The 27,670-nt window shown below is 58.4% G+C and overlaps 1 protein-coding gene across 1 annotated transcript; it reads left to right on the forward strand.

Annotated features, from left to right (window-relative positions):
- The first annotated feature begins 5,192 nt into the window (after positions 1 to 5,192).
- Positions 5,193 to 27,670, forward strand: COL8A2 (collagen type VIII alpha 2 chain). Its single transcript, XM_031594874.2, has 3 exons — positions 5,193 to 5,331; positions 21,454 to 21,633; positions 25,278 to 27,670. The coding sequence occupies exons 2-3, from the start codon at positions 21,471 to 21,473 to the stop codon at positions 27,197 to 27,199; spliced, it is 2,085 nt and encodes a 694-aa protein (XP_031450734.1). The 5' UTR covers positions 5,193 to 5,331; positions 21,454 to 21,470; the 3' UTR covers positions 27,200 to 27,670.

Below are 27,670 nucleotides of genomic sequence, written 5' to 3' on the forward strand. Positions count from 1 at the left end.
GGCACGAGGTCTCTGCACAGCACTGCCCAGTGCTTAATGGCTGACCAACACCCTCAGCCCTGCACAGAGCTGCTCCAAAAGTGTGGGGCTGTGCAGTTCATCATCACCTCCATCCTTACAGGGATGTATGGCCGGAGGAGGCAGAGCACTGCCAGCACTGCTGAATGGCTCAGTCATGGCAGGAGTGGGCTCTCCTGGCTGTTCCCCTGCGCTGCCTGGAAAAGGGCCACGTACTGCTTTACAACTAAAATAACACATTATTTCATAGAGGGCCAGAGTTGCCAGAGCAGGGCCATCGCTGAGCTCCTGGCAGTGGGGGCACAGGGAGCAGCAGTGCTGGGGGAGGAGGGGATCAAAAGGGGCTGCTGTGTCCCCAGGTCACCTGTCCCCATTGGGGCTCACCCTTTCTCCAAGACCCCCCCCCCAGCCCTGCACCCATCTATGGGCTGGGATAACTCCGTGTGGTGCTGCCCTATGCCATGCTCTAGGCACAGCAGTGCCCACCCCACTGCCCGGTTTCCCATGGGAAAGGGGAGCTGTGCCGTGCTCCAGACTTCCCATCCCAAGGAATTCAATGGGTTGAGCCTGTGCCTCACTCACACACTGCACCGTCTGCTTCAGATCCCATTGAGAAGGGCTCGTTCCACCCCTGACCCGTTGACAGCCCCAACAATAGCAGGGCAGATAAAAATCATAGAGCAACAAGTGCACTTCCCTGGGCAGTGCTGCTCGCAGTGGAACCCAGCGGGGCTGGGGCTGAGCTCTGCCCAACATCAGCACCCCTGAGCACCTAAAAAGCACCCACAGGTGCTGGTGCTGTGGGGCAGAAGGGAGCACAGATCCCAGCTCTGTGCTGCAGCCAGACCTCCTTGGAGAGCGACCCCCATAAAACGAAGCAGCAGCTGTTCACAGGATAATAAAACATTATTTTCTTTTCTCTTTTAAAGCTAGTTTACTGCAGAAAGGTTTCAGCAGCACAGCGGCACGCCAGGAGCAGCAAACCCATCACAGTGATGCTTCGGGCAGGTCAGTGCCCTCACCCCATGGGAAGGGCTCCCAGCACCCATGGGAGCACCCAGCTGGCTGTGCAGCACAGACCCAGGGGGGTTCCCATCCTGAGCAGGAGCACCCACAGGGATGCAGCCCTGGAGGTAGATTTACAAGCGAGCAGCCAGGGGTGTTTATGGTGGGCTGGAATGCGTGCTCTGAGCACGTGATGAGTTTACAACGTGCCAACATGTGGATTTATTTCCAGCCCACTGGCAGTGAGTTAATCACAGGAGGTGCAGGGAGAGGTGACAGGGAGAGGTGGCACTGGGGATGCAGGGCGATGCTGCCGGTGCTCACAGGAGCAGCTCACCCCTGGAACAGCACTAAGCCATTGCCAGCAGTATTCTGCAGCAGGGTTTGCGTGTGCCTGCTTGCAATTCACAGTGCTGAGTGGCAGTGTGGGTCACTTCACCCCTTGTGCCCATCCCAACAAGCAGGGATGCTCAGCGACGAGCAGCACTTCCCTCTGCCATCCCATGGGATGAGGATGGGCTGAAGGGCAGCAGTGGCCATTGTGGTCCCTGCACTCCCCCCAGGCACAGCCCACAGTCCCCAATGCATTGCTGCTGCAGGAGAGGTTTAACCTCAGCTGCTCCTCTGCTTTGCACCCACAGTGCTGTTCCCAAACGGGGGCTCGAGGCTCCCACCTGTGCTGTCCCTCTGCAGCACAGGGAGCGTTGGAAATGGGAGGCGAGTGCAGTTTTTCCATGCATATGTATATAGGAGGGGAGCCAGCTGCCAAAGTAAATACAACCCTTCCCTTTCCAAAAATGTCCTCCAGGAATTGTAAAGGATCCTGCAGCAAGCATTCTGTCTCAGATCCTTTATGCACATAAACCAGCTTCAGTGGAGCTCTGGCAAAACCCGTGTGCTGAGAGGGTTATTTTTATGACAGGCACCAAAGGCGCTGGGAGCCGGGCACGGCCACGCGCACCCTGCACACAGAAACAATCCCAGTAAAGAGCTTTATAGCCACTGAGGAATGTGGAACCTCCACCAGCCCGGCCGGGGCTCGCAGAGCTAATTGCTTTGGGATTTGCTCTTTGGGGGGGTCGAGTCTCCGCGGTTGCAGGCTCGGAGGGTCCCAGCTGCCCCTGCGGTTCATTAGGATGCTGAGTGGGAACGGGGGATACTTTGAGGAGGGCAGCAGTGTTTGTGGGGTAAGGGAAAGAGCCGTGTGGCTCCCGCTGCCTTCTCCTGTTACAGCCCCGGGCTGAGCCCCCCAGGGCAGGGGGTGCTGCTGGGGACCCCTGGGTGCTGCGCTCTGGGCATCGCCGCGCTCATCACAGCCGTGTTTTCTTTGCTGATCTTTCCTTGCTCATTTAAGTGACTTTGGAAAATGGGATTTTGGCTCTTAAATCGTTCAGGGGCTTTTGAAAATTTGACTCTAAATACTTTCCGAAGTGCATTTGTATGAAGTAATTCTCTCCAACCTCCCACAGTGGTAGTCAGATTGCATTTAATCCATCACTGAATGTTCCCGAAGGCTGCGAGTTGGCTCCACGCGGCACACGGAGCCGCGGCTCCGCCGGCACTGCGTTCACCCCAGGGCTGCTCCCACCTGCTCAGGGATGCACCAGGGCCGTGCCCTCCCTCCTCTCACCACGGACAAGGGGCTGGCAGCAGACACAATGCTGTGGTCCCACCTCATGGGGAGCATCATCTGTGCCATGCAACCCAACCCAGCGCAATGGCGCAGCACGCAAGCAGCAGGGCTTGGTGTCACCTGCTGTGGGGACACATTGAGCAGCACGGCCAATGGTTTGGGGTGAGCAGAAGCGTGCCTGGCCCCCATTCCTGGCCCCCATTTACCCCAGAAAGGCACACAGTCCCCCCCTGCAAATGCCACAGCTTTTCCTGCCGAGTGCTGAAGGCTCGTTTTCAGAGCGCAGCCACCCGCCTGGTGGAAACATGGAAATGATATTCCAGTGTGCAGCACTGATTTGATTACGTCCGTGACCCACCGAAATTAAGTTAGGGCTGAAAACAGCCCTAGATTGAATTATTTCTCTCTCTCGCTCTGCCTGTGCGGAGCACTGGGGATGGCTGGGACGTACTTTTAGGGGGACACAGAGCGGCTGGACCCCCACGTGCCACCCCCTGCACACAGCAGGGCTCCATGCACCTGGATCCCAGTGGGTGCATCTCTCTCCCTCCGCTGGGAGCTTGGGGCCACCGTGGAGCACTGGCACGGTGGGCAGGCAATGTGCTGCCAAAGGTTGGAGACAGCAGAGCCACTAAATCCTGCGCTAAGCCCGGCTTCCTCCTGCCAGCAGGGAGCTGCGCCCTGGGCAGCGCATGGCACTGCAGCTCTGGATGAGCCATCTCACAGCAAAGCTGTGTCCCAGGGCTGCAGGAAGGGACCTTTGGGGATTGCACTGTGGGGACAGTGCTGAGGAAGGAGTGAGTGTACCCAGTGCCCCCCAGGCAGAGGGAAGGGTGATGCGTGGCTGGATGGAGTGTGGCATCATGGGGAGGTGGAGCAGGGCAGCATGGTCAGGACATCATGGCTTTGCCTCGGGCTGCAGCTCAGCCAAAGGGCAGGAAAAAAGGGCACAGAGGGACTGAACAGGGGGGTGATGACAGGAGGGAGAGGCCAGCACAGAGCAGGGCTGCGGCCGATGGTTCGCTCTGTGGGACAGAGGAATGTCTGTGCTGCTAATGAGTCTGTTTGGAGAGGAAATGCTTTGCCAGTGAGAGCTCCGGTTAAACAAGGCTGGTTCGCTTCTGCGGGAGCTGCTGCACCCGTGGAGGCCCCTCCATGCTCTACCCCATGCCCCAGCCCTGAGATCTGCAATGGGGTTGGGATGGAGGCAGCAGGGGGCGAGGAGGGGGCTGGCACCCCTGGGAAGAGCCAACCCGGTGCACAAGGTACCCCCACAGAGCCCCTATGCCTGCCCAGCTCCATCCTGGCCAGAACACATCAGCATTCCTGGGAGCAGGGTCTGGGGGACGGCATTGAGGGGGGATTAGCTGTCTGTGTTCCCCCCCACTCAGGCACTTAATACGGAAAACAAACAGCCTTGCACACCCCGATTCAGACAGGTTTTCTCTGTGCACGTTGCCTGGGAGACCCTAATCTGCCTCCCTGGGCACACTGGGGCCCTGCACCCCCAGGATGACACCAGAGGGTCCTCAGTCCCAGCAGCTGCAGTGGGGCTGGCGGTGGCCCTGCTGTGTGGGCACGAGGCTGCCAGTGGGATGTGGGGACTGCTCTGCCTTAAGAATGGCACATGGGCAGAGAGGGCAGGAGGTGGGGCTGAGGAGCACAATTCACAACCGTGTTGAGCCTGGCTGCATGCCACAGAAGGAGTTTTGGGGTGTTGATACCCTTCCACCATAGCAAAGGGGAGCAGGATGTACTGTTCATGCCAGTCCTATGCCTGCTTAAGGAGCATGTGGGTGGTTTGGGGCAGTGCAGGAACAAGCTGCTTCAGCTCCTAGATAGGCCAAGAAGGGGAAAGAGGATGGAGCCCCCATCCTTCCCATCCAATCCATCCATCTCATCCATCCCATCCACCTCATCCATCCCATCCCATCCACCGCATCCATCTGCTCCATCCCATCCACCTCATCCCATCCCCAGCACCCAGCCAAAGGGCAGGCACAGCTCCTGAGTGAGATTTTCCCACCCCTATGGCTTCTATTCTCAGCACCAGCATCCCCAGGGCACTGCACACCCCAACACCTACTGGGGGTGCAACCTTAGGGCACCAAGGCAGTGGTGGGGATGGGATGGGGCCGGGGATGGGGGGAGACGGGAGCGACTGCATTTATGGATTGATTTTGCTCACCGTCTCCATGCAGTGATTGGGAAGGAGCAACGCTGGGAAAGAATTCGCTGAAAAGTAAGAACACGAAAAGCAATTCAATAAATGAAAGCAAATAATGAAAGTAAATGAAAACATTAATAAAGATGGAAGTTAAAAGAAAAAAAAAAAAAGAAAAGAAAAGAAAAATAAGAAAGGAGAAGGAAAAAGAAAAAAAAAAAAAAGGAAAAAAAATAGGGAAAAAAAAAAAAAAAAGGAGGTAAGCCTGCCCGCTGCCCGCCCAGCCCGGCCCGGCCCGGCCCGGCCCCTCGCCCCCTCCCTCACTCCCGCACGGCCCCGCTCCGCCCCGCTCCGCGCCCCCCGCACCGCCCCGCGCCCGCAGCCAGAGCGGCCCCGGCCCCGCCGCGCCCGGGGCAGGCTGTACCGTGCCGAGCCGTGCCGACAAGAGCTGAGCCGAGCCGAGCCGAGCCTGGCCGCCCCCCGATGCGATCCTGAGCAGCGCCGGCCCGAGGTAAGGTCGCCCCGCGCTCACCTGCGCGCACGTGTGGCCGCGCTCCGCAGCGCTGATGGCTTTTCCCCGTGCGGAGCGCACCGCGAGGGCTCCTCCAACCCCCTGACGGGAGAGCTGTTCGCCCGCGCGCTGCTCTTTAGTTCTTACGAGTTTTTGTCACCCCCCCCCGATCCCGTTTAATCGCCCCCCTCCCCCCCGAGCGCTGTCCCGGTGCGACCCGGCGCTGCCCGACCGCATCGCGCTGCGACCTTCGTGCGGGCACGGAGTGCGTTTGTGCGGGCAGAAGGGGCTGGGAACGGGCTGAGCCCTCCGGGGCTGTGCCCGTGTGGGGCTGTGGCTGCCCTGCCCCTATGGGATGCAGCTTCACCCTAAGGCATTGCCACGAGCAGGGATGGGGGCAGCTCGTTCCCAAACACCTTGGGCAGAGCAAGGTGCTTCTTGCGTTTAAGAGTTGCTGCTAATTGGCTCTGCTCCGTCGAACGTCCCAGCTCTGAGCGTTCTCAATGACCCACCGAGATCCCCCCGGCCGTTCCCCGGGGGCGCGGCAATAACCCGCTGCCGCTATTTTCTCATCTGCGGGCGGCTTTGCTATAGGGAACATGTTTAATAAATCATAAGGCCGGTGAATTCCTGGGATTTTTATTGCTTCTGTAAAAATGCAGTTTTGATCTGTCTGCGAGGGACACTGGGAAACAAAGCGGCTCCGTACGGGGACCGAGCTCTGCGCGCTTAGGGCTGGGGGGGAGGGGGCTGCGAGACCCCCACAGGGGCAGTGCCAGCCCGGGGGTGGCACAGTTCTATCCCTGATGCTGGGGGCTGTGTGCTGAGCTGGGGATATGAGTGTCAAGAGGGGATGTGAGCACGGAGGGGGGAACGCTGCCCCCCGGATACCGCCGGGCTGCGGCAGGCAGTGCGATGCCAGGGAGCTCTGGCAGCCCCAGCCCCAGCCAGGCTTCGGATTACATTTTTCTTCCTCGCCCTATTGCCTGGGGGGGAGAGAAGCAGTGAAAACAGAACTGTTCCGAACAAAAAAAAAAAAAAAAAAAAAAAAAAAGAAAGAAAAAAAAGAAAAGAAAAGAAAAAAAAGAAGAAAAAAAAGGGATTCTTGCAGGAAGAATCACCCGGTTTCCATCAGCAGCCGCCCCGGCCCCCCCCAGAACCCCGTGCTGCTGCACTGCAGGGTGTGGGGCTCCCTGACACGCTGGGGCAAAGGAATGAAAATAAAGAACTTTTCCCTCTCAGCTCATTCCAGCCGGAGCTGAGGATTGAAGCTGAGAGCTGTCAGGGGCTCCTCAGGACTTTGGGAGGTGCTGTCATCGGGGGGCTCAGTGTGGAGCTGCGGGAGGTGATGCCCCATCGGGGCCCACGGGTGTCACCGTGCTGGGTGAGCCTGTGCTGGGCTCCTTCCCCTCCGTGCCTTTGTTCCAGGCTGTGCAGAGCCTGGCTGCGGAGAGGGAGCTTTCCTTTGTATGAGCATTTAAATTCTTTGCAGTGATTCATATATTCCATTCATATGAAATGCAGTTGTGCGGAGTGTGAATGGGGACTGCTGGGGGATTTTGAAGGCAGTAAGCCCCAGAAGTGTCAGAAGTTATTCACACCTTGGTGAAATCAAGGATATTTCTGTCCGTGGCTCTTGGCAGGGGCTCAGCACAGCGTCGGGTTTTCGGTTTCCCATTCGGAGAGCGACGCGGGGGGAGTGCGGCGGTGGCCGTCTGCATTGGGGTCACAGCCCCCAACTCCATCCGTGGGGCTTCAGGCACTGCTGGGCTGCTCCTGTGAGGTGGGAGTCTGGCAAAGGGCGAGCATCCCTGCCCCCCTCCAGGGCTGCTCTGCGCCCACCGTGCTCATGTAGTTGAGAAATCCCTCCCAAGCAGTGATGCAGGGGGAATTGGACTCACAGCAATGGCCGAAGTGTCGGGGGGTCAAGCACAGCCCTGGGGGTAGCTGCGTGCTCTGGAGGAGCTGGCAGCCCATGCTGGGGAGCAGTGCTTTGGGAGGAACTTGAGCAAAGCAGTGATGCCCGTGCCAGGATGCCCTCAGGTGTGGGGCTGGTGCCCATGGGGGGGCTTTCGTCTCCAGGCAGCTCTACGCAGTGTGTCTGGGGCACTCCTCTGCAAAGGAGCTGTAAGGGAGCTGTATGGCTGGGAAGGACGTTTTGCAGAGCTTTGTATCCAGAGGTTTGTAGGATTTCAGAGGTTTATAGGGGTCTCAGAGCTGGCAGGGTGTGGGCAATGCGTGGTGCCCCCGAGCGCTCGCTGCCTGCGGGCTGTGCAGCATCCCCTGCAATGCTGGTTCTAATGCACCTGGTTCCAACGCTCCATCCCCTATGGCATCTGTGACATGAAGGACAGAACTTCCATTGATTGGCCCCCCGTGCCCCCGGGTGCTGCACTGCACCGAGCTCCCCATGTGCTGTGCACACAGCACAGCTCCAACAGCGCCGGGCACGGCCACCTGCAGAACGCATTAACCCCATGGAAGGGGCGTGAAGGGCCCTTCCCTTCCCCTTTCTCACACACTCCCCCTGTCATTCTCTCATATTTCAACTTGTCCGCAGCTCGGGAAACGGCAGAGTTTCCATTCCCCTGTGCTAAAGAAAGTGTCTGTGACAACACAACCCAATAGCCCGGGAGGGGAGGGACGAGGAGATGCCAAATTTCAGTTGTTTTTTTTCCCCAGTTCTTCCTCCCAAGCTTTCCCCTTTCAGAGGGGCACAGGCTGTCGGACTGACGCAGGTCTCCCCAGCTGTGCTCTGTCCTGGGCACTAATTATGGCAATTAACTGCCTGCTTGGGGAGGCTGGGGGCACCAGTAGGCACTGGCTCACACCCAGGGCCTCACTGCCCCTCTGCACTGCTCTCTCCTGGATATTTTTGGGGGGGTGACTGGAAAATCCCAAGCCCTGCAGGAATCCCATAGGACAGAGCGCTGTGGGGCTGCAGGTGATGCCAGGAATGGGGACACGGCTGAGCCCAACGCCGATGCCAGCAGACACCATAAGCCTCTTTTCCTTTACCTCCTGTGTCGGAGCCGTCCCTGAGTCACATCCCTGTGCCTCTCCCCCTCCCCGGGGCTGTCTGCTCTCTGCACAACCCCGCGCATCGTCTGCGGACATCAAAGCATTGAGATCAAACCCAACTGCGCCGGGCCTTCTCGGCTGGACGGGTTTCAATGTCCTGAGCACATCTGCTCGGGGTCGTGCCGGGCAGTGCGGTCCGTGGGCTGCAAACCTCGGATCGCTGCATGTGTCCCCACTGCTGTAGGAGCTGCACCCTTCCTTCCCCACATCCCACCTCGACACCCCGTGTCCCCTCCGGATCTCCCCAGCAATACTCCCGAGTGCTGCAGACATGAGCTGAGCGTTGGTAGGGGAAGGGAAGGGAAGAAAGCAGCCCCAAAGCAGCCGCATGGGGTGTTCTCCCATCCCCTCAAACATCTGCGGAGGCTCCGTGGCCTCCCGTGGCCCCGGTGTCATCTGAGTTCACGCGGTGCTCAGGAAGGAACCTCCGCCAAATCCCCGGCTGCTGTACAGCAGAGTCTCATCTGCGCTGCCTCCCCTGGGGCCGAGCCCGTCCCTCGGTCCCATCCACAGATGTTTGTCCTTAGAGACTCTCCAGGCGCCTCTGTGCAGGACAGGGTTTGGCAGGGAGGGAGAAATCCCTCTGCATTTCCACCTGCTGCTCTGCGCAGGCAGTGAGGGGATGGAGATGCACAGCCAGGGCTCTCCCACTTTGCACTGAGCGCTCTGCTCTTGCACTGGAGCTCAGTGCTCACAGCCCCATAGCAACGCTGCCATCCTGGGGAGGATATGGCTCCAGGAATGTCCCCATAGTGCAGACCCCAAAGCCCGGGTCTGTGGGGCTGCACCTCCCGTGCAGATCTCCCTTGGCGGCTGCTGAGAGCCTCTTTATTGTTCCTGCGGAGGGTTTTATTTCACTGCTGCCTTCCAAGTTCCCAGGGATCTAAATTGTAAAGAAGGGGTCTTGTAAAGAGCCCCATCCAGATGAATGAGACGATACCTCCGGTATCGAGGTGAGATCGATCCCCTCCTTTATGCACAGACAATGCGGCCGCGGGAGCAAACAAGGACACAGCCTTTCTTCTGGGGCACATTAGCCTAAATCAGAGCCTCCTCTTTGTTTCGCCCTGGAACCAAAGCCCCGCAGCCGGACCGCCTCGTGCCCAGCTCTGCAGCCACGCAGGGCTTCTCCCCTTCCCCACAGCCCTGAGCTGCAGAGGGGCTGCCCCCCAAAGCAGTGCCCCATTGCCCCACAGCTGAGCTTTGGGGTCAGCCCTGCACACAGCACCTGGTGCACACGGCAGCTCACCTGCTCTCAGCCCAGGTTTATTTGAAGGATTCATCGGGGGCTGAGAGCCTGGGGCCGATTTATGGCTTCCCATCAGAATGCTGCGGTTGCACTCAGCTGCTGGGGCTGCATTATTTTCCTTGGGGACGCTGGCTCAGCTCCAGCCCCAATTCTCAGGGTGAGAGCCCGGAGCCTGGGTGCACATCGGGGCACGTCGCTGCCGAGGGGATATCGGTGTCAGGACAGCACAGCAGTGCTGATAAGGCAGCAGAGCCCTGGCACAGCAGGAGCTGCAGAGCCCTGCCCGCATTCCACGTAGCTTTAATTTCACCACTTATCGCCGTGCCTCCTGCTTGCACTGAGCGCCGTGGGGTCAGCAGTGAGCTCTGCCATCCCACCTCTGTGCGAGCCGCCGGTGCCCACCGAGGTTAACTATGTGGGCTTCTGCCAAAGCAGCATATTTTCAGCCTCAAACACGCATTGTCCATGATTTCAGAAAGGTATTCTCTGCACCAGCCGGGGCAGAAACAAGCGCCCTGTTCTTGCTGTATCCTGATAGCACAGCCTGGCACTCCGGGTCCGATCCCCCACATCGGGGCTTTGGGTTACAGCAGCGAGACTTCTGTCTGCTCCCTGCCATTAATCCCAGTCCTCTGGGGCCCAGAGAGGTCCCACTGATAACCTCACCCCAAAACCTCGCCTGTGCTTTGCTTTGGGTTGATGCATGGTCAGGGATGCACTGAGCATCCCGAGCAGCTTTGGGGCGGGGGGGACTTTGTGGTTGTGATTGTTCCCCTGTCTGCAGGAAGGAAGCTGGCGGGCCTTTTGCTGTTCTGTTACACCTTTGCCCTGTGCCCAGGTCCTGCCTCCCCACCTCCATTTGTACCCACTGTGTTCCTCACCACAGGGCTCTCTCTTGTAGTTATTTCCCACAGGGTGTGCAGTGTCAGTGCTGAATGCAAACCACGAGCTCAGATGAGCTCCTCCATCAGCGGATGGGCAATGATTTGTCATCATTTTATACCCATACCAGCACTTTCCTCCCCCGAGGGAAGGCCCATCCAGCCTATAGGACTGACCCCGTGCCAAGCCGTGCCCAGGCAGCGCTTTGATGAAACGTGGGGCTCCTAAGAATTAATTTCATTCGAAACATTCTTTTCGTTTTTCTTAAAGCACAGCAAATCCGCGGTGCTTACGGCAGGAATGCACCCGGAGCGCTGCCGGGCAGACCTGAATTCCCCACGGTGCATGGATGGGGTGGGGGCTTCCCTGGTCCCCCCCACCAGGAGCACACAGGAAACAGTGCAGCTTCTGCCCTGTCCCACAGCAAAGGAAAGGGTTTTTTTTTCCCCTTGTACACCCAGATTTTGCTGCTTTTCCTGGCAGCCCATCAGCGACGGCAGCTTTGCCCCTTTGGCCTCCGGTCCCTTTGTGGGGTCGGGGTGCAGCCAGAAGCTGCCTCCCCCTGTCTGGCATTTGCAGGGCTGTAGGAGGAACAGCCCCGTTTGTCCCAAAGGTCAGGGAAATGCCAGTGAGGCCGCACTGTGGGTGATTGCCAGGCGGGCAGCAGCAGCAGCTGGTGCTGGGTGCTGTGCAGTCTGCAGGGCGGGATGAATCCAGCATCGCCTGCTCTGCATGTTGTGCTCCCTGGGGTCTGATCCCGGCTGGGAAGAGCTCACTGTGGGCTTTTGGGGCAGTTCTGGGCTGGCTGTGCTGCTTCATTTGGTTACACTGAGTTTTCTCCAATTGGAGACTGGGGGGTGCGGGGCCCCCGACAAGGGCCTTTGGTGAACCGGGCTGCAAGCTGATCCCCTTTTGTGGTTTTGCTGTTTTGGATGATAGAATTTGTTATTCCAAGAACTACCCAGCAATTGGACCCCATTAACCCAGTCCCTGGAGCACTGTGCTTCGTCTGTGCTCACCTCTGGGTGGCTGCAGCACCCTCAGCCAAGCAGCAGCACGCAGGGACGGGTGCTGGTTCTGCAGCACCCCGAGCTGGGCAGCTCTGAACCACTTCAGCTGGAGCATCCATCCTCACCCTAGCCAGCATCGCCTCCCATCACGCAGGGATGCTGCTGGCTCCGCTTATGTTGGCTCTGCGGGGCTTTTTCCTGCATGGAGCTGGGCAGGAGCCAGCGGGTTTATAAATAAAAGCATCGGACACCTCTCTGGGTGGTGCTGAAAGTTCCCGAAATAACCTCACAGCCCCGCCAAGGCTCGCGTGGCCGTGATGTTTGGCGTGGGGCAGGGCTGGTTGTGCTGCTCAGCGCTGAGCTCAGAGCTCCATTGGCATCACCCAGCCCAGCACTGCCCCCAGCCCAACCCGCCGCTCCCAGAGCCCTTCCCTGCGCCGTTCCCCACACAATAGCTGTTGGGTTGGATGTGGATGGCTTTCTGCTCTTGTATTATTTTCTTTTAGAATTGTCCTCTAGAAAAATAGGATGAATAAGTCAAGTTAATTTTTTCCCCATGTCTCGTTGCCGCATGTGAAGTCCCATAAATCCCATGCAGGCCCAGCAGTGCAGCAGCCAGAAACCCAGAGCTCTCCAGGGCATGGCACGCTCAATCCGGGGGCTCTGATGCTGCCCGTTTCCTAGAACCTTGCTGTCCCCATTTCCTAGAAGGCAGAGGCATGAACACACCCAGGGCTGCTCCCGCGGGCACTGAGTGCACGGGCTGGAATGGCTCTGCCCAGCACCTGGGCCATTTGCTTCTTGGAGAGGTGCATTGTTTCCCAGCAGTGCCCCGGAGCCGTGCTTTCCTGGCAGCCCGTGGGGTGCCCTGCATGCCTGGGCTCTCTGGATGTCATCCCTGCCACTTGCACAATTTGGTAACAGAGATGGGATTGATGAACCGCCCGCCTGCCCTGGGGACAGCGCGTCTCCGGAGCGCTGCGCGATGACGGATGTGCCCCGCTCCAGGATCCCATGTGATTTCCAGTCCTCGGAAGGCGCCTGGTCTGAGGTCAGCCCTGGGCAGGCATGGTGCCTGGCCGCCCCCACAGCCCCATGGCATCCCAGACCCGTGGGGATGGACGGCTGAATGGTGTCCCGGTGCTTTGTGCCAAAGGACACCACGTGAAGCGGAGATGAACCGCGCATTGCCTCATCTCCGCTCCCCTGGCATGGGGCAGAGGTAGCAAAGGGACAGCGAGGGGACGGCCCCCGGCCTCAGCCCCTGCAGCTCCGTCTCGCTGCCAGACTGGTTTATAATGGAAACAAGCAGTGGCCCCAGTGGTGAGGCCGGGCTGGCACTGGGCTGTGCGTGGGGTTGGAGCGCTGTGGGGTTTGGGAAGCGGGTGCTGAGCGTGGGCAGAGGGTGGCTCCCGCATGACACCGCCCGGAGCGGAGCTCTGCATGGAAAATAGGAGCTGAGTGTTTTTCCAGCTTGAAGCCTAAACAAAAGGTTTTGTAATAAATGCATCCCTCGGCCCCGGCTCTGCACCCGGCGCTGCCAGGATGGGGGCCAAGGGGCAGAACTGTCCCATGCCCCTGTGCCACGGGGCACCGCCCCGCACCGCCGCCAGCTTTTGGCTTTTTCATGCAAAACCTGCCCTTAAAAGCTCCTTCAGTGGGGTTTTTTGTGCTGTTGGCCAAAGCAGGGTGCAGAAATGTGGGAAAGAGGTGAGCAGCGGGGTGTGCACGCCCATTGGCCCCAGCCAGCCATGCCCAGAGGGTTTGGGCTTCATTTCCTACAAGGAGGGCATGCGGCTGTGTCCTTAGCAGGAACAGAGAAACCCTGCCTGCTCATCTGACAGAAACAAGTAGGTCCCAGTAAGAAAATACACCGTGTCTTCTTCGCTGATTTGCACCGCTGCTTGAACTCCAGGTCCCACATTTTGCTTGGCTGTGCATCAATGGTCGTAAAGAGGCTGAGTCTGGAGCTCTCTGCTGCACTGGGACACAGGGCTGGCTGCGGTGCTGCCAGACCTTTGAACTCACACACATCTCCCACTTCTCTACAGCTCTCCAAAACTACCTGTTTGGAGCCAGCTTCTCCTGTGAGCTCCCTTCACAATTCATGGCCAGAAGTGCTCGTTTTTCCCTTGGGATGGGCACTGCTCTCCTCCTCTGCACAGCCACCCCAGTGCTCAGCTGATGGGATGAGGATGGACACTGAGGTCTGGGCAGGGGGAGGCTTTGGGACCCAAAACTCTTTACAGCAGGTGAGAGCAGAGGTTAGATTGTGCTGGGAATTAGGAGCCTCAGTAGTATGGCTTCAGGTAGACAGCTGCAGATTGGCATTGCTTGGGGTTTAAGGCTCTGTGTTCAGCCCAGACATCAGTGGTGCACAGGAACGTTGGCCAACACTGGAGACGTGGTGCTGAGCATCAGGGTGGTGGGTGCTGGTCAACACTGGGTTCTGAGGATGGGGTGGGGGGGTCAACATTGGATGGATGGATAGATGGATGGATGGATGGGTGGGTGGATGGATGGGTGGATGGGTGGGTGGGTGGTGGATGGATGGATGGGTGGATAGGTGGGTGGATGAGCCCTGGGTCGATGCCTTGACTGAGGGGTTCGGAGGGAGCTGGGAGGTTTGGAGCACTCCCCAGACCCCAGAGAAGCTGGAATTCCCTGCAAGGCTTTCAGCTTTGAGACAAAAGAAATGTGGGAATTACAAAAATTACAAAAAAAAAAAAAAAAAAATTAAAAAAAAAACTCGAACTGAAAAATCAAAACAGCTGATTCAGTGGTGTTGAAACATCTTGTGACAGCGTCGGACACATTTTTTCCAAACAAGATTCTGGGAAAAATTGAGAAGACCTGATTTTACCCAACCCGCTTCCGTCCCGACAGCTGCGCACGTGCCATGGGGTGCACACAGCATCGCCCCAGCACAGAACAGAGCTCTGCTGCACTGCCTCACCCCACCACGAATTGAGCTCTGCAGAGAGGGGGGACACAGCAGAGTGCACATAATGCAGTGCCCCCCAGCCCCCTCCACCCCATCCTCAGCATGGAGCAAAACGTGAAACTGGAGCCGGCGGCGGCGCGGGGTGGGAGCGCGGTTTCTGGTAGCGCCGTGTCAAAGTTTCCACTGCACACCTCAGGTTTTCTGGGACCACGCGGCGGCTCACATAAATTCAATTACATGAAATAACATAAATGAAGGGTGTCTGAGAATCATGGTGTGAACGAGCCCGGCACAGATCTGCTCAAAAGGGGGGGGATCAGGGTGGGTGAAAATGCGCTGTGATGGAGCGGGGATGCAGAGCAAAGCGCTGAGGTGGCGGGGATGGGGACGTGCAGGGTGCTGTGCCTTGAGCCATAGGGATGGGGTGTTTGGGGCTGGCTGGGGGGGAAGCCGTCACACTTTTTTTTTTTTTAATGGGTGAATTGATAGAACACAGAAAAAAAGTCACATGCCTTAAACCCATGAAATCCCCCGGCTGAGGCTGGGCTTGTCAGTCATCCTTATAGGGCACAGCGAGGGCAGGACCAGGCGAGGGGCCCCACTCTGGATCTGTCCCCCCACAACGCCAGTCTCACACCTGGTGCCACCCCCAGCACCCTGTGGGGATGGGCAGGATGGGGAGCTGAGGAGGAGCAGCGCCCAGGGGAGCAGGGCCAGCACCTCACTGCCCGGGAACCCAATCCTTCCTGCCCCCCTCCCAGCAGCCGAGGCTCCCGGTCCTGAAATTTATTTTAATGTAAACCTAGCTCTAAGGCAGCTTTTTCTCATTTTTAAACTATTTCATATCAATCCTTGGCCTGACATTTGTTTTCTTTGAATTTGGTGGGGAGCGTGGTCTGCATTGCTGAGGATATCTCCTCAGGAATCTTGGCAGAGGCTGCGCCGTATCTTTGAAGAAAGAGCAAATGCAAAACAGAAGGCCGATATTAGAGGAGCACAAACAAGATTTCCCTGCTCTTACCCCAGAACTGGTGGGGCTGTGGGTGCTGGGATGGCACCACACAGCCCCAGTGTGGGATGAGCCCATGGCAGCCCCAAGTCAGGCAGTGTTTGCGTCCCCAACTGGGAGTCATCTTGGTTTGGGGACCACCAGGTCCTCATCACCTGTAGCATCACAGAGCAAACCCTGTTGGGGTGGGACAGGGAGCACGGTGGAGCTCAGGCTGGGAACAGTGGGATGCTGCAGGGCACTGGGATTCACATGGAGGTGTCCCCACAGTGGGGCAAGGATTCAATGCAATGGATGGAGCACATCCACCCTTTGGAAGGCAGTCAGGCACAGGGCTCACTGCTCCATGCTCAGCACAGAGCCATGGGGAGGGGTGGGGTGCCAGGAGGAGCCCAGCTGGGGCTCCCAGCAGTGCTAACCCTATGACATCTGCTAAAGGCTTCCCAGGCACAAACTTTAAGCACATCCTCAGCGCCTGCCCAGAAACCAAGTCCGCCCATCCCTATGGAAGCAGACGGATGCTATTACATTTACTTATAAAATATACTATATCAAAGAAAGGAAAAAAAGCACTCTGGAGGAGGAGTGAGAAGTGCCAAGCCACTTTGCCCAGCCTCAAACCCAGCTCAGCTTTTGGGGCTCAGCTGTGGCTTTGGTCAGGGTGTGGGCAAGTGGCCACAGCTCTCTCTGGTCCTCAGCAGCCCCACAGCCCCCAGCACCACCTGTTGCTCAGCTTGTGGGTGATGCTGCACCAAACAAAGTGCAGGGGCTGAGCCCCAGTGATGCAGGGGCAGGTGCAGCAGGGTGCTGAGCAGGTGCCTGGGATTTGAGGTGCACAGGGTTGATCCTGTGCAGCTGTTGTTTTGGCATTCCCACACCACTGCAGGGAAAAGGAGCAGTGCTGAGAACCTGCAACAATTAACAAAATGCCCTCAAAGCGCCCACACTGCTCAGCAGGGCTGGGCAGCAGCTCCCACCCTGCAGAACCCACGGTGTGGGACAGCACAGCATAGCTTGTAAGGGCAGAAGGATCCAGCCTGGACCAGAGCACACTATCACCAAACCAGCATGCACAACTCTAGTTTGGGGTGGCAGTGCCCAGCAGGTGATGCACAACATGGATGTGACCCCATTGACACCACCACCCTCACTGAATGGCACTCAGCTCCCAGTCTACACCATGCCTTTGGTTTTGGGAAGGCACCATTCTACCAGGAGGAGGAGGAGAGGGGAAGAAGAAGGGAAGGAAAAAAAAAAAAAGAAACCCCACAAAAATGTCTTCATAACAGGAAACGTCTCATAAAATACCTGTGGTTTGGCATGTGCAGTCTGGCTGGTCCAACTATGCACCTGGCAGGCAACCCTGCTATTAGTGCTGAGCAGTCTGAGATTTGGCAGAGCTGGGTTGGAGCCGGAGCCCTTTGTGGGGCTGGGTGCAGGGGGACATGCCCACAGGGTCACATAGATCCCTGCGGCCCCTAAGGGTGCAGAGAGGCAGGCTGAGCACAAAGCAGAGATTCCTACACCCAATTGCAGAGCAGACCCAGCATGCTGCTTTTAAGTCCTGAGCAGTTTTAATTGGCTGAGCTCTTAATTGGCTGAGCACAGCTGGGTGAGGAGCTGCTCTTCATGAGCCCAAAGGTGTGCTCCTTGTGCAGAGACCTGCAGCACTGCCAGCACCCACGTGGCCTGGATGCATCACACCGCACTGTGGGCACAGCATTGCCAACACCACTCTGTGCAGCAGTCAGGACCCACCTGCTGCTGGATGCAGTGAAACAGCGGTTTGTGATAAGGGTCATAAGAGCAGAAACACCACATTTGGACACATTGGGGCACTGGTTTTCCATTCTGATCTATATCCCCACCAATGCACATCTGCAGCTCAGTAGGCACCGCGGTGCCACCATCACGGTGCGCATCAGCCACGATCAGCCCGGGGTTTTGACAGCTGGGGGTGAGGGATTAAGGCCTGAGCCGTGCCCTGTGGCAGGCTCACGCCTTGCTGCTCTGCGGCACACGCACACCCAGGGTCACTAATCCGCCTTAGCTGACCCCTGACCCCACAGCTGTGGGATCAACAGTGGCACCAACATCGGTGTCAGCACCGCTGCGGGGTTCCGGGCTCCTTGGCACCACGGGTGGCGTGCAGCCTGTGCATCCATGCCACGTGCCATGTGTCATCCCCTGGGACATTGCTTTGGGGCAGGGTGTCCTTCCCTCTGCTCCCTGCACGTCGCACACTGCACGTTGCACATCACACGTTGCACATGGCCTGGGTGTGCCGGGAGGCGAGTCAGGACAGGGAGAAGCACCCAGCGTGGGGTGTGCAGCCATCTCTGCAGCAGCTGTGCACAGTGCAGCTGATTGGTGTGCAGCTTCCTGCAGCCCTGTGCTTACAGCCCTCCAACTCGTCCTGCTGCAGCTCTGCTCCTCGCCGTGCCCCGAGCTGCCCCGTGCGCTCTGGTCGCCTGCGGTAGTTGTTAGTGCAGCAGGAGTTAATTAGCACAGAGCCCCCAGCTCTGCAGTTAATTTGGCTGCAGCCCCTGCCTGGATCGGAGTGCTGTGGGTGGACACGACCAGCACTGACTGCAGCACATTGTGAGCTGTGGTGATTGGGCCAAAGGGCAGTGCAGCGTGCTGTGCCACATCATGCTATGCCATGCCATGCTGTGCCATACCGTGCAACACCATGCTGTGACATTCCATGCTGCGCCATGCTGGGCTGTGCCAAACAATGTGATGATGCCATGCCATGCTGTGCCATGTTGTGCCTGCTGTGTCATCTGATGTGATGCCATGCTGCGCCGTGCCACACCGTGCTGTTCCACTCAGTGCCATGCTGTCCAATGTGATGCCATGCCATGCCATGCCAGGCTGTACTGCACCAAGCAGTGATGCTGTGCCACATCATGCCTCCTGCACTGCTCGGCCATGCAATATGATGCTATGCCATGCCATGCTGTGCTGTGCCATGTGATGTGATGCCATGCTTTGCCTTGCCATGCTGTGCCGTGCCACGCAACATGATGTGATGCCACGCTGTGCCACACAATGTGATGCTGTGCCATGCCATGCCATGCCATGCCATGCCGTGCCATGCCCAGCCAGCCCTGTACTAATGCCAGACACGGGTGCACTGGGGCAGCAGGAAACTGTGTGCAGATGGGGTGGGATGTTTTTCTTTCGTCAAAGAAAATGTTTTCTTGTTCCCTCTGATGAAGGCCGGGTGAGGCCCTGGATCCGCGCGGCGCGTACAGCAGCTTTTGGCTGCGCTCCGGCGTCATGCATTAGGGGCTCTCTGTGCCAAACCTCTCCCTGCGCTCCTGCACTGCTCGGCCGTGCGCTGCTTTGGCTCCCGCAGCCCGTCCTGCGGAAACACCGTGCTCACTCTCCCTTTCAATAGCTCACTTTTCATTTTCGCCTCCTTTTATTATTATTTTTAAAGCATGCGTAGCACAAACCCAATCATTTACCTCCTGCTGGAGTCCATCCAGCCCCGTGTTGGGCTTGGAAACCCTCCCTGCTGTATTTTTTTATTGCAAATGACCGGGGATGGAGCTGCTGGATGGGACCTGGTGGCGGCCAAGTGCAGCCCACCCACATGCTGATGCTGCCCAAGCTTTCTCCTTGCAGTGTCCACCCAGAGATGGGGGACGCGTTTTGCTGTGCAGTGCTGCACCCATCCCCATGCTCAATTATCCCCATGCCTGAGCACATGGCACAGGGATGGACACAGAGTGATGTCAGCCCTCTTGATGGCTCATGAGTGTGGCCAGAGGTTGGTACAGCTCCGGTTGGATCCAGGGCTGGGTCCAGGATTGCTGTGCCCAGCACTGATGGGGCTTTTACCACTATGTTTAAACAACTTCTCCGCTTCACTGACCTCCAACCACAAGCGCAGGTCCCCTGCAGACCGCCTATATTGACTTAAAAATAATTAGCCTCGGAGTGAGCGGGCGCTGCGCTGCCTGCCGGCCCCGTCGTTAATATTTAAATAACAGCAACCATAAATCAGCCACAGCCCTATGAACAAGTGCGGGGTTGTGTGAGCGGGGCCGCGCCGGGGGCTGGGACACAGGGCTGGGGGCGAAAACAGAGAAGGTGCCGGTGCTGCACCGAATGGTGCTGGGAGCACAAGGCACAGCCTGTCTGCAGGGCTCCCCCGGCCCCACGCTCCTGTGAGAACAAGGTGACACTTCTTGTCTCGGCTCTTGGACTCAAAGTGTGAGATTTTTCTCTCCCTGGTGCTTTCATTGCGTGCCAGGGGTTTTTAACACGTCCTGCTCACGCGGTGCCGGGGGAGTGCAGCGACTGTGAGCTTTGAAGCTGTGCCAGGGATCTCTGTGCTGTGCCAGGGGTCTCTGTGCCATGCCATCACACCATACCAGGGGTCTCCACACTGTATCAGGGGTCTCTGTGCCATACCAGAGATCTTGGTGCCATGCCAGGAGTCTCCGTGCTGCCCAGGGGTCTCCATGTCATACCAGAGGTTTCTGTGCCACACCAGGGCTCTCCATTCCATAACAGAGATCTCTGTGTCATACCAGGGGTCTCTGTGCCGCACCAGGGTCTCCAGGTCATCTTCCCACAGCTGGGAGCATGGGGAGCATCCCTGGTGGTGGCACCCAGCTGGCTCCTGGCCCTATGGGAGGAGCAGCCCTGGCTCACAGCCTCCAAAGGATGGACTCATTGCACAGCCGCTAATAGCAATTAATCAGCGCTGCGTAATGCAGCTCTTGGGCATGAAAGAGCCTCACACACACTGTGCACACTTTATTCATCATACAGATCTCTAGATGTCTCCCTTTGGTTGTTATGAAGTCACCAACTGCAAGGACCCGGTGGTGTAGGACCAGGGGCTGGAGGTCCCACGCTTCATCCCAGCCCCAAATTCACAGGGAGTGCTGCGGAACCGCTCGGCTGTGTTAAGGGAGAGCACGCATCCCCTTCTGCTCTGGCTGCGTCGTGCCAGGCACTGCTCCCAGGGAGTGGGACAGCCAGGAGCATCCCATGGGGACACTGTGTCATGGGGGGACAGGGCTGGGTAAGGCCTGGGTGCCAGAGAAGAGAGATGGGGAAGCAGGGGATGAGATGAAGTCAGAGCCAGAGGCACGGGGGTCATTCCAGGTAAGGCAAACAAATAAATAGCTGATTCAGGGGTTTGTTCTCCTCTTTTATTTAGCAGAAACCGTATTTTTACAGCTGCAATCCCTTAAAATGGGATTTTTCCCCCCCTTAAACAGATCCCTGTAAAATAATGCTTCATAAAGAGAAGCGTTCCTTTGCTAAACCCCACAGAAGACAGCAGCACGGCGCTCCTCCTGCACTGCCCAGCACCACGCAGAACCCGTCCAACACCTGTCCAGGGAGCAGCCCTGTTCCCTTTGCTTAATTGCTTTAATTTTATTTGTGTTGATGTATTTATTTCTCCCCTCTGCGCCGCAGCTTTCTTCTTTTTCTCACTGCTGTTTCAGCAAAAACCATCCAGGAAATTCCGATGAAATCCCAGCGCACAGCAGCCCTGCCCCGGCGGGGAGAGGCGAAGAAGGGCTTAATGCTCATTAATTACCACCACGGGTCAATTATTGCGAGGAGGAGGGAAACAACCAGCAAAGCTCCTTGCCATCACGTGTTCTTTAAGCTTCCAAAAATAAGTGCCCTTTGCAAGTCTGTCTGGCACTGAAAACATTGCTGGAGGAGAGGTGTCTGTACAGAGGGTGTTTATATCCAATAAGCTTCAGGCTGGGGCTGCTGCTCCCACAGGGGCTTTCCATGCACCCAGAGGTGCATAAAACAATGGGAAATTTCACTGGGGGGGGGGTTTCCGCTCCCTTTGGGGCCCTTCCTGGAGAGCTGGCTGTGTGCTGCTCACCGATCCTCACGGGACATGGGGTGCGCATCGCGGTGCTGCCGGGGTCCCCCCTCACTGCTGCTCTGTCCACAGGAGCGTTGTGGAACAGGATGCTGCCGGACGCTGCGGTGCTGCTGCTGCTGCTGCTGCTGGTTGGCCTTCGTGCAGCGGCGGCGGGAGGAGCGGCCGGATACGCGCAGGTCAAGTACATGCAGCCCATGGTGAAGGGGCCCCTGGGACCCCCGTTTCGGGAAGGCAAAGGGCAGTACCTCGGTAAGGGGCGCGCCTGGAGGGGGTTGGGAGGGTGGGGGTGATGCTGACTGTGAGACCGGGAGACCTGCCTGCAGCATCCCATAGCATCCCATGGCATCGCGCTGCATCCCTCAGCCATTAAGCTCTCCCCATCACACCCTAACCCCACAGTCAGCGCCCTCTGAGCAGGTGCTTCCACCCCTCCAAAAAGCCCAGAGGATATCAGCATAGAGAAGCTGACCCCCTTGGCTCAGGCGGGGGGGTCTCCTGGTTCCTGCCCTGTGCCCCTGTGCCCCGCATCCCTGGGTTGCTCGCCCTGGGAGCCTGTGTATGAAGCAGCCCCACAACCTTTTGCTCTCTTCCTCCCATCCTGTCCATTTGCAGTTGCTCTGGGCTCGTCCTCCACCTATCCTGTTTCCCTGTCTGTGTTTCACACCAGCTGGGAAAGGAGAGAGGGCCAAGGCCTGAGCTGGGAGACCCAGCCCAGCGCAAAGAGAGCAAGTGAGAGCGATTTCCTCCGCCACACGTGTTAAATCAATCCCCACCAGGCGACATGTGCTGCTCGCAGGGGCAGAGGCGCTGAGGTCATTGCAGGGAGCAGCCAGCCCAGCTGCAGCTTCCAACCGAGCCACAGCCCTTCATAACTGCTGGCTTTGAGCTGCCCTGCTTTCACCTTGTCTGCTTCCACGCTGTGCATGCACATCCTGCCTGCTTCCGTGCCCTGCATGTATGCATGCACTCCCTGCCTGCCCTTGCTGCACAGCCCTGCTCTCTTTGTGCCCAGTCCTGCTGCAGGTGCTGCAGCACAGCAGACACAGGTGGGTCCATCAGTGACCAGACCCAGGGGTTATCAGCACTCGTTAACTCCACACCCTCTCTGCAAACAGCTAGCATTGAGAGTGGCTGAGTTCCTCCAGCATTTCTTGGTACAGACCACATGCCAAGGGACACTAACTCAGCACCCAGGATGATATCTGCAAGTCAAGATGGGGGAGTGATGGATGTGACTGAGCCCCACCTTTGGTACCATCACAGCATCTGCCTCTGGAGCCAGCCACTGGGATGGGGCAGACCTCTTGGGCAGTCCAAGGGGTTAACAGCCACCAGGACCCCCCAGGCTCACTCAGAGCTGGACCCTCCAGGAAGCCCAAGTGTTGGCTCTGGGAGGAGAAACTGGAGAAAGCTCAGCTGCCGGTGGCTGATTTACTGCTGGGAGGAATGGCTTATCAGGAGTTCAGCTCAGCACATGTGTCAGAAAACACATAGCAAAACCTGGAACCGAAGCTTGCTGGGAGCCCCTGCTCCCTGCCCCCTTCTCAGCTGTTATAGAGCTGCTCTCTGAATCTCAGCCAGAGACACAACCTTCCAGCACAGCCTCACCAAAGAGCAGCACTTCAGCTGCTGATGGGCCTGGATTCAAGTATCTCCCTGCTGCTTTTCCTGCTTTTTTCCTCCTTCTTCCCTACACGTCAGGGTGGCTTGTGCTACCTCTATGCGGTGGTGGAACAAGCATGCTGGGGGGCTGCACGGGTGCCAGGCTGGAGTGGGCACAGGGCCACGCTGATTCAGGACTGAGCAGAGCAAAAAGCACAGGGAGGGTCCCTGCTGAGCCCCCCAGCTTTCACTGCCCAAAATAACAACAGGAAAGGTGGAGGCAGGTGGGAATACCGGTAGCTCCCACATCCCTCTAAGCTCCGTCCTGTGTAACTGCTCCTTTGGCAAGGCACATCCCTGCTGGCCCCCTGCCCTGCTTGGGGCACAGCGCCGTGCCAAGCACCCTGGTACTCCCAAGCCTGATGTGGGGGCTGGGACCCCAATGCGGGGAGGGGCAGGGCCGATCTTTGGGGCTGCTGGTGTCACCTAGTGAGACAGACAGGGCTGCCTGCCCTGGGGTGCTGAGCAATAGAGTCCCCCCCCAAATAGAGTCCATGGTGAATGGATGCAGCCAAGGGCAGGGGATGGCCACTAGGATCCATACGGCAGTGCCCATGCGCTGCGGGGCCGAGGTGAGAGCTCACAGAACTCCTTCCCCTTCCCCTGCCCCAGCTGGCTCGGAGCATTAGCATTCATGGCAGCTTTGTTCATGCTTCGAGGGGAACACATAACCCCATGCTGCTGCTGTGAAATGCAGAGCTCCGAGACATGCGTCTGTGGTAAGACATGGGCTTTTGAAATCGGATACCGCCGGGGCTGCAATGTCCCAGTTTCTCCCCACTAACGTCCCCGGTTTGGTTTTCCCGTCTGCTTTTTGGCCGCCTGCACGCTGGCAGCCCATGCCTGGCGTTCTGCTGTGCTGCGCCGTGCGGCTGCGTGCGCGCGCTTCTCTCTTCCATGGGCTCAGCTGTAGATCCTTGTTCTGATCCCATGCAAAATGACCTAGAAAATTAATTCTTTTCAAACCATGGCAAGAAGGAAAAAATAAAACCGGCTTGGGGACGGGGGGGAGGAGGGAGAGGAAACACATTGAAATCATTTTCCGGATAAAAATTTTTCCAGAATTCAAGCCCCAGAAATGTGCCTTAGTGCGGCGCTTCATGTCTCCCTGCTTTCCCACACCGCTTTATGGGGCGAGGAGCAGAAGCCCAGTGGCAATGCCATGGCAGATGAGAATTTCCTTAACGTGTGCTGCCAAGTGCCCTGTGCTACAGCGCAGCGCGTGGGCCAGGCTGAGTGCTGGGGATAAGCACTGAGAATGCTTCCATCACCAACAGACAAACACTTGGGCACCCAGCTGGGACGCAGCCATGGTGCTTTGCTGCGCTCAGCGGAGGTGAACTGCTGCTGTTATGCTTCTCACGTGTATCAAATCCCCCCAGATCTCCTCCTGCTGACCAGGGGGGGATCGACGCATTGGCAGCTGCTGCCTTGCTCTGGGCTGGGTGAGCTCGAGGTGCTGAGGTCTCTGCCCTTCACATTTCTCGTTGTGGTCCTGCCAAGCGTTCCCTTCATTCTGAGCTTCCCCAGAGGGATTTTGCTGCGTTTACCCTTTCTCACCCATTCCCCATGTCATGTGTTGCAGTACCCGCCCGCGCTCAGGGGGTGATTTATGCTCACGTCTGCGCTTTTCGCGCGTAGCTGCGGTGGGCATGTAATCCAGCCCTGCTCGCTTTGTAGTCTCTCAGCCCATTACTTTCTTTCTTATATCCGTTTGCAAAAGAGCTCTATAAATTCTTGAGATGTCAGGCGGCGGCGGCCCGCTCCCAGCTGGGCTGACTCACTTGGACGCGGTCGGGGCTGCGCTTCCCTCGCAGCTATTGGAGCTTTTCCTCCATCCTCAGCGCTTTTTCCTTTGTAAGTTTTCTCTCCACCTCGCTGGACAGCGGAGCAGGGCCAGAGAACACCATTGGCGTGTCTTAACGAGCCGCACATCACCTCTCTGGGTTCTCAAGTACATGTCAGCATTTTCTTTTTAATCCCAAAGGAGACCCAACCATGCATGGGTCTCCGGGCCTCAACCTCACGGGAATCATTCAGGTTAAAAAAGACCTCTGAGATCACCCAGTCCAACCCCAACCCATCCCACCGTGCCCGCTGACCGCATCCCTCAGCCCCAGCATGTGGCAAAATGGAGGTGCTGCCAACTGGAGGTACCCCAGCATGGCAGCCTGACGTGTCCCCAGCAGGCTGGTGCCCCAGTAAAGCTCCGTGCTCTCTTCTCTCCGCAGACATGCCGCCGCTGCTGCCCATGGACCTCAAAGGGGAGCCAGGACCACCAGGGAAGCCTGGCCCACGTGGCCCCCCCGGACCTCCCGGCTACCCAGGAAAGCCGGGCACGGGGAAGCCGGGCATGCACGGCCAGCCGGGGCCTGCAGGGCCCCCTGGCTTCTCCGGCATCGGGAAACCTGGCATCCCAGGACTGCCTGGCAAAGCGGGTATGAAGGGGATGCCCGGAGCCAAGGGCGAACCTGGCATGCGGGGAGAGCAAGGGCCCAGAGGACTGCCTGGCCCCCCAGGGCTGCCAGGGCCCGCCGGCATCTCAGTCAATGGGAAACCAGGACCCCAGGGCGGCCCGGGGCTGCCGGGGTTTCGGGGTGAGCCTGGCCCCAAAGGAGAGCCAGGACCCCGTGGAGAGAGAGGGATGAAGGGTGAAAATGGAGTGGGGAAACCAGGGCTGCCAGGGCCACGGGGCAATGGTGGCCCTCCTGGCCCTGCGGGGCCGCCGGGACCTGTTGGCGTTGGCAAACCCGGCCTTGATGGGCTGCCTGGCGCGCCGGGGGAGAAGGGCGACATGGGCCCCCCTGGGGGGCCGGGGGTCAGTGGGGAACCTGGCCCTGCAGGGCCACGGGGGCCGCCTGGCATCGACGGGATCGGTGTCCCCGGTGCCGCAGGGGTGCCAGGGATACAGGGCCCCATAGGGCCAAAGGGGGAACCGGGCATCCGTGGCCCCCCTGGTCTGCCAGGCGCCACAGGCTACGGGAAGCCAGGCTTGCCCGGCCTCAAAGGAGACCGCGGGCAGCCTGGGGTGCCGGGAGCCATTGGTGATAAAGGGGAACCCGGAGTCGATGGTGAGCCAGGCGAGCAGGGCCCCGCCGGTGTCATCGGGCCTCCGGGCCCACCGGGGTCCATGGGCCTGCCGGGCAAGCACGGGCTGCCAGGCCCCAAGGGCGACGTGGGGCCCAGTGGGCCACCGGGAATGCCGGGGATGCGAGGTGACCAGGGCCCGAATGGCTTCGCAGGGAAACCAGGAGTGCCAGGAGAGAGGGGTCTGCCCGGCTCGCAGGGCCCCCCCGGCCCAGCGGGCCCCAAAGGAGAACCGGGGTTCATCGGCCTCCCTGGGGTGCCGGGGTTGACGGGCGGCCCCGGGCCCAAAGGCGATGGTGGGATCCCGGGGCAGCCGGGGCTGAGGGGCCCCTCCGGCATCCCCGGCTTGCAGGGACCCGCAGGGCCCATGGGGCCTCAGGGGCTGCCAGGGCTCAAAGGGGAGCCGGGGCTCCCTGGCGTTCCCGGTGAGGGGAAGATGGGCGAGCCTGGCATGGCCGGCCCCATCGGCCCACCAGGAATGCCAGGGACACCGGGGCTCAACGGGCCTCCCGGCCCCCCTGGGCCACCCGGGCCACCGGGAGCACCGGGGGTGTTTGACGAGACGGGCATCGCGGGGCTGCATCTGCCTGACGGCGGCGTGGAGGGGGCCGTGCTGGGCAATGGCAAGCCAGGCAAGCCGCAGTACGGCCGAGGAGAGCTCTCTGCCCGCATCGCGCCCGCCTTCACCGCCATCCTCACCTCCCCCTTCCCGGCGTCCGGCATGCCCGTCAAGTTCGACCGGACTTTGTACAACGGGCACAACGGCTACAACCCGGTCACGGGGATATTCACCTGCCCCATCTCCGGCATCTACTACTTTGCCTACCACGTGCACGTCAAAGGGACCAACGTCTGGGTGGCTCTTTATAAGAACAACGTGCCCGCTACCTACACCTACGATGAGTACAAAAAAGGGTACCTGGACCAGGCGTCGGGCAGCGCCGTGCTTGAACTGAAGGAGAACGACCAGGTCTGGGTGCAGATGCCCTCCGACCAGGCCAACGGGCTGTACTCCACGGAATACATCCACTCCTCCTTCTCTGGGTTCCTGCTTTGCCCCACATAACGGCTGTTGGGCGCATTTCCTTTTCACCCACTTTAGCCATAAACTGTCTTTTTTTTTGGTTTTTTTTTTTTTTGGTTTTTTTTTTTTAATAAAAAAATTTTTTAAAAATGAATACAAAAAGAAAATCACTGGGAAGAACGCGCAAGCCGTTGTCGCGGGACATTGCTTCACGCTGTTTGATCCATGAGTCAAGAGGGTCATCAGAAAGGAGAAGTTTTTCTTTCTTTCTTTCTTTTTAGGGGCAGGAGGAAGGGAGGGAGGGAGCAACTTTCTCAGCAAAGTGTATTCGGAATAGATTTTCCCCTAGAGACTGCACATCAAACACAGGAACTCGCTTGGGATGGCAAGGATCTGGTTATGCAGTGTGTTGCTCCGTGATCCAGAGAGGACTGGAGTGGACCCCTCCAGTCTACAATTAGCGCCCTCGTTTCCCATTCTGAGTTTAGTCAAATAAATACAGCCGATGTGGTG

Source organism: Phasianus colchicus, chromosome 24 (assembly GCF_987193195.1).
Source record: "Phasianus colchicus chromosome 24, bPhaCol1.hap1.1, whole genome shotgun sequence".
NCBI classification, from domain to species: domain Eukaryota; kingdom Metazoa; phylum Chordata; class Aves; order Galliformes; family Phasianidae; genus Phasianus; species Phasianus colchicus.

Bases quoted from the DNA above. Each gene is read 5' to 3' on its own strand.
- COL8A2 (XM_031594874.2), top strand. From the start codon at position 21,471: ATGCTGCCGGACGCTGCGGTGCTGCTGCTGCTGCTGCTGCTGGTTGGC. The intron at 21,634-25,277 runs GTAAGGGGCGCG...TTCTCTCCGCAG, and splicing joins AGGCAAAGGGCAGTACCTCG to ACATGCCGCCGCTGCTGCCC.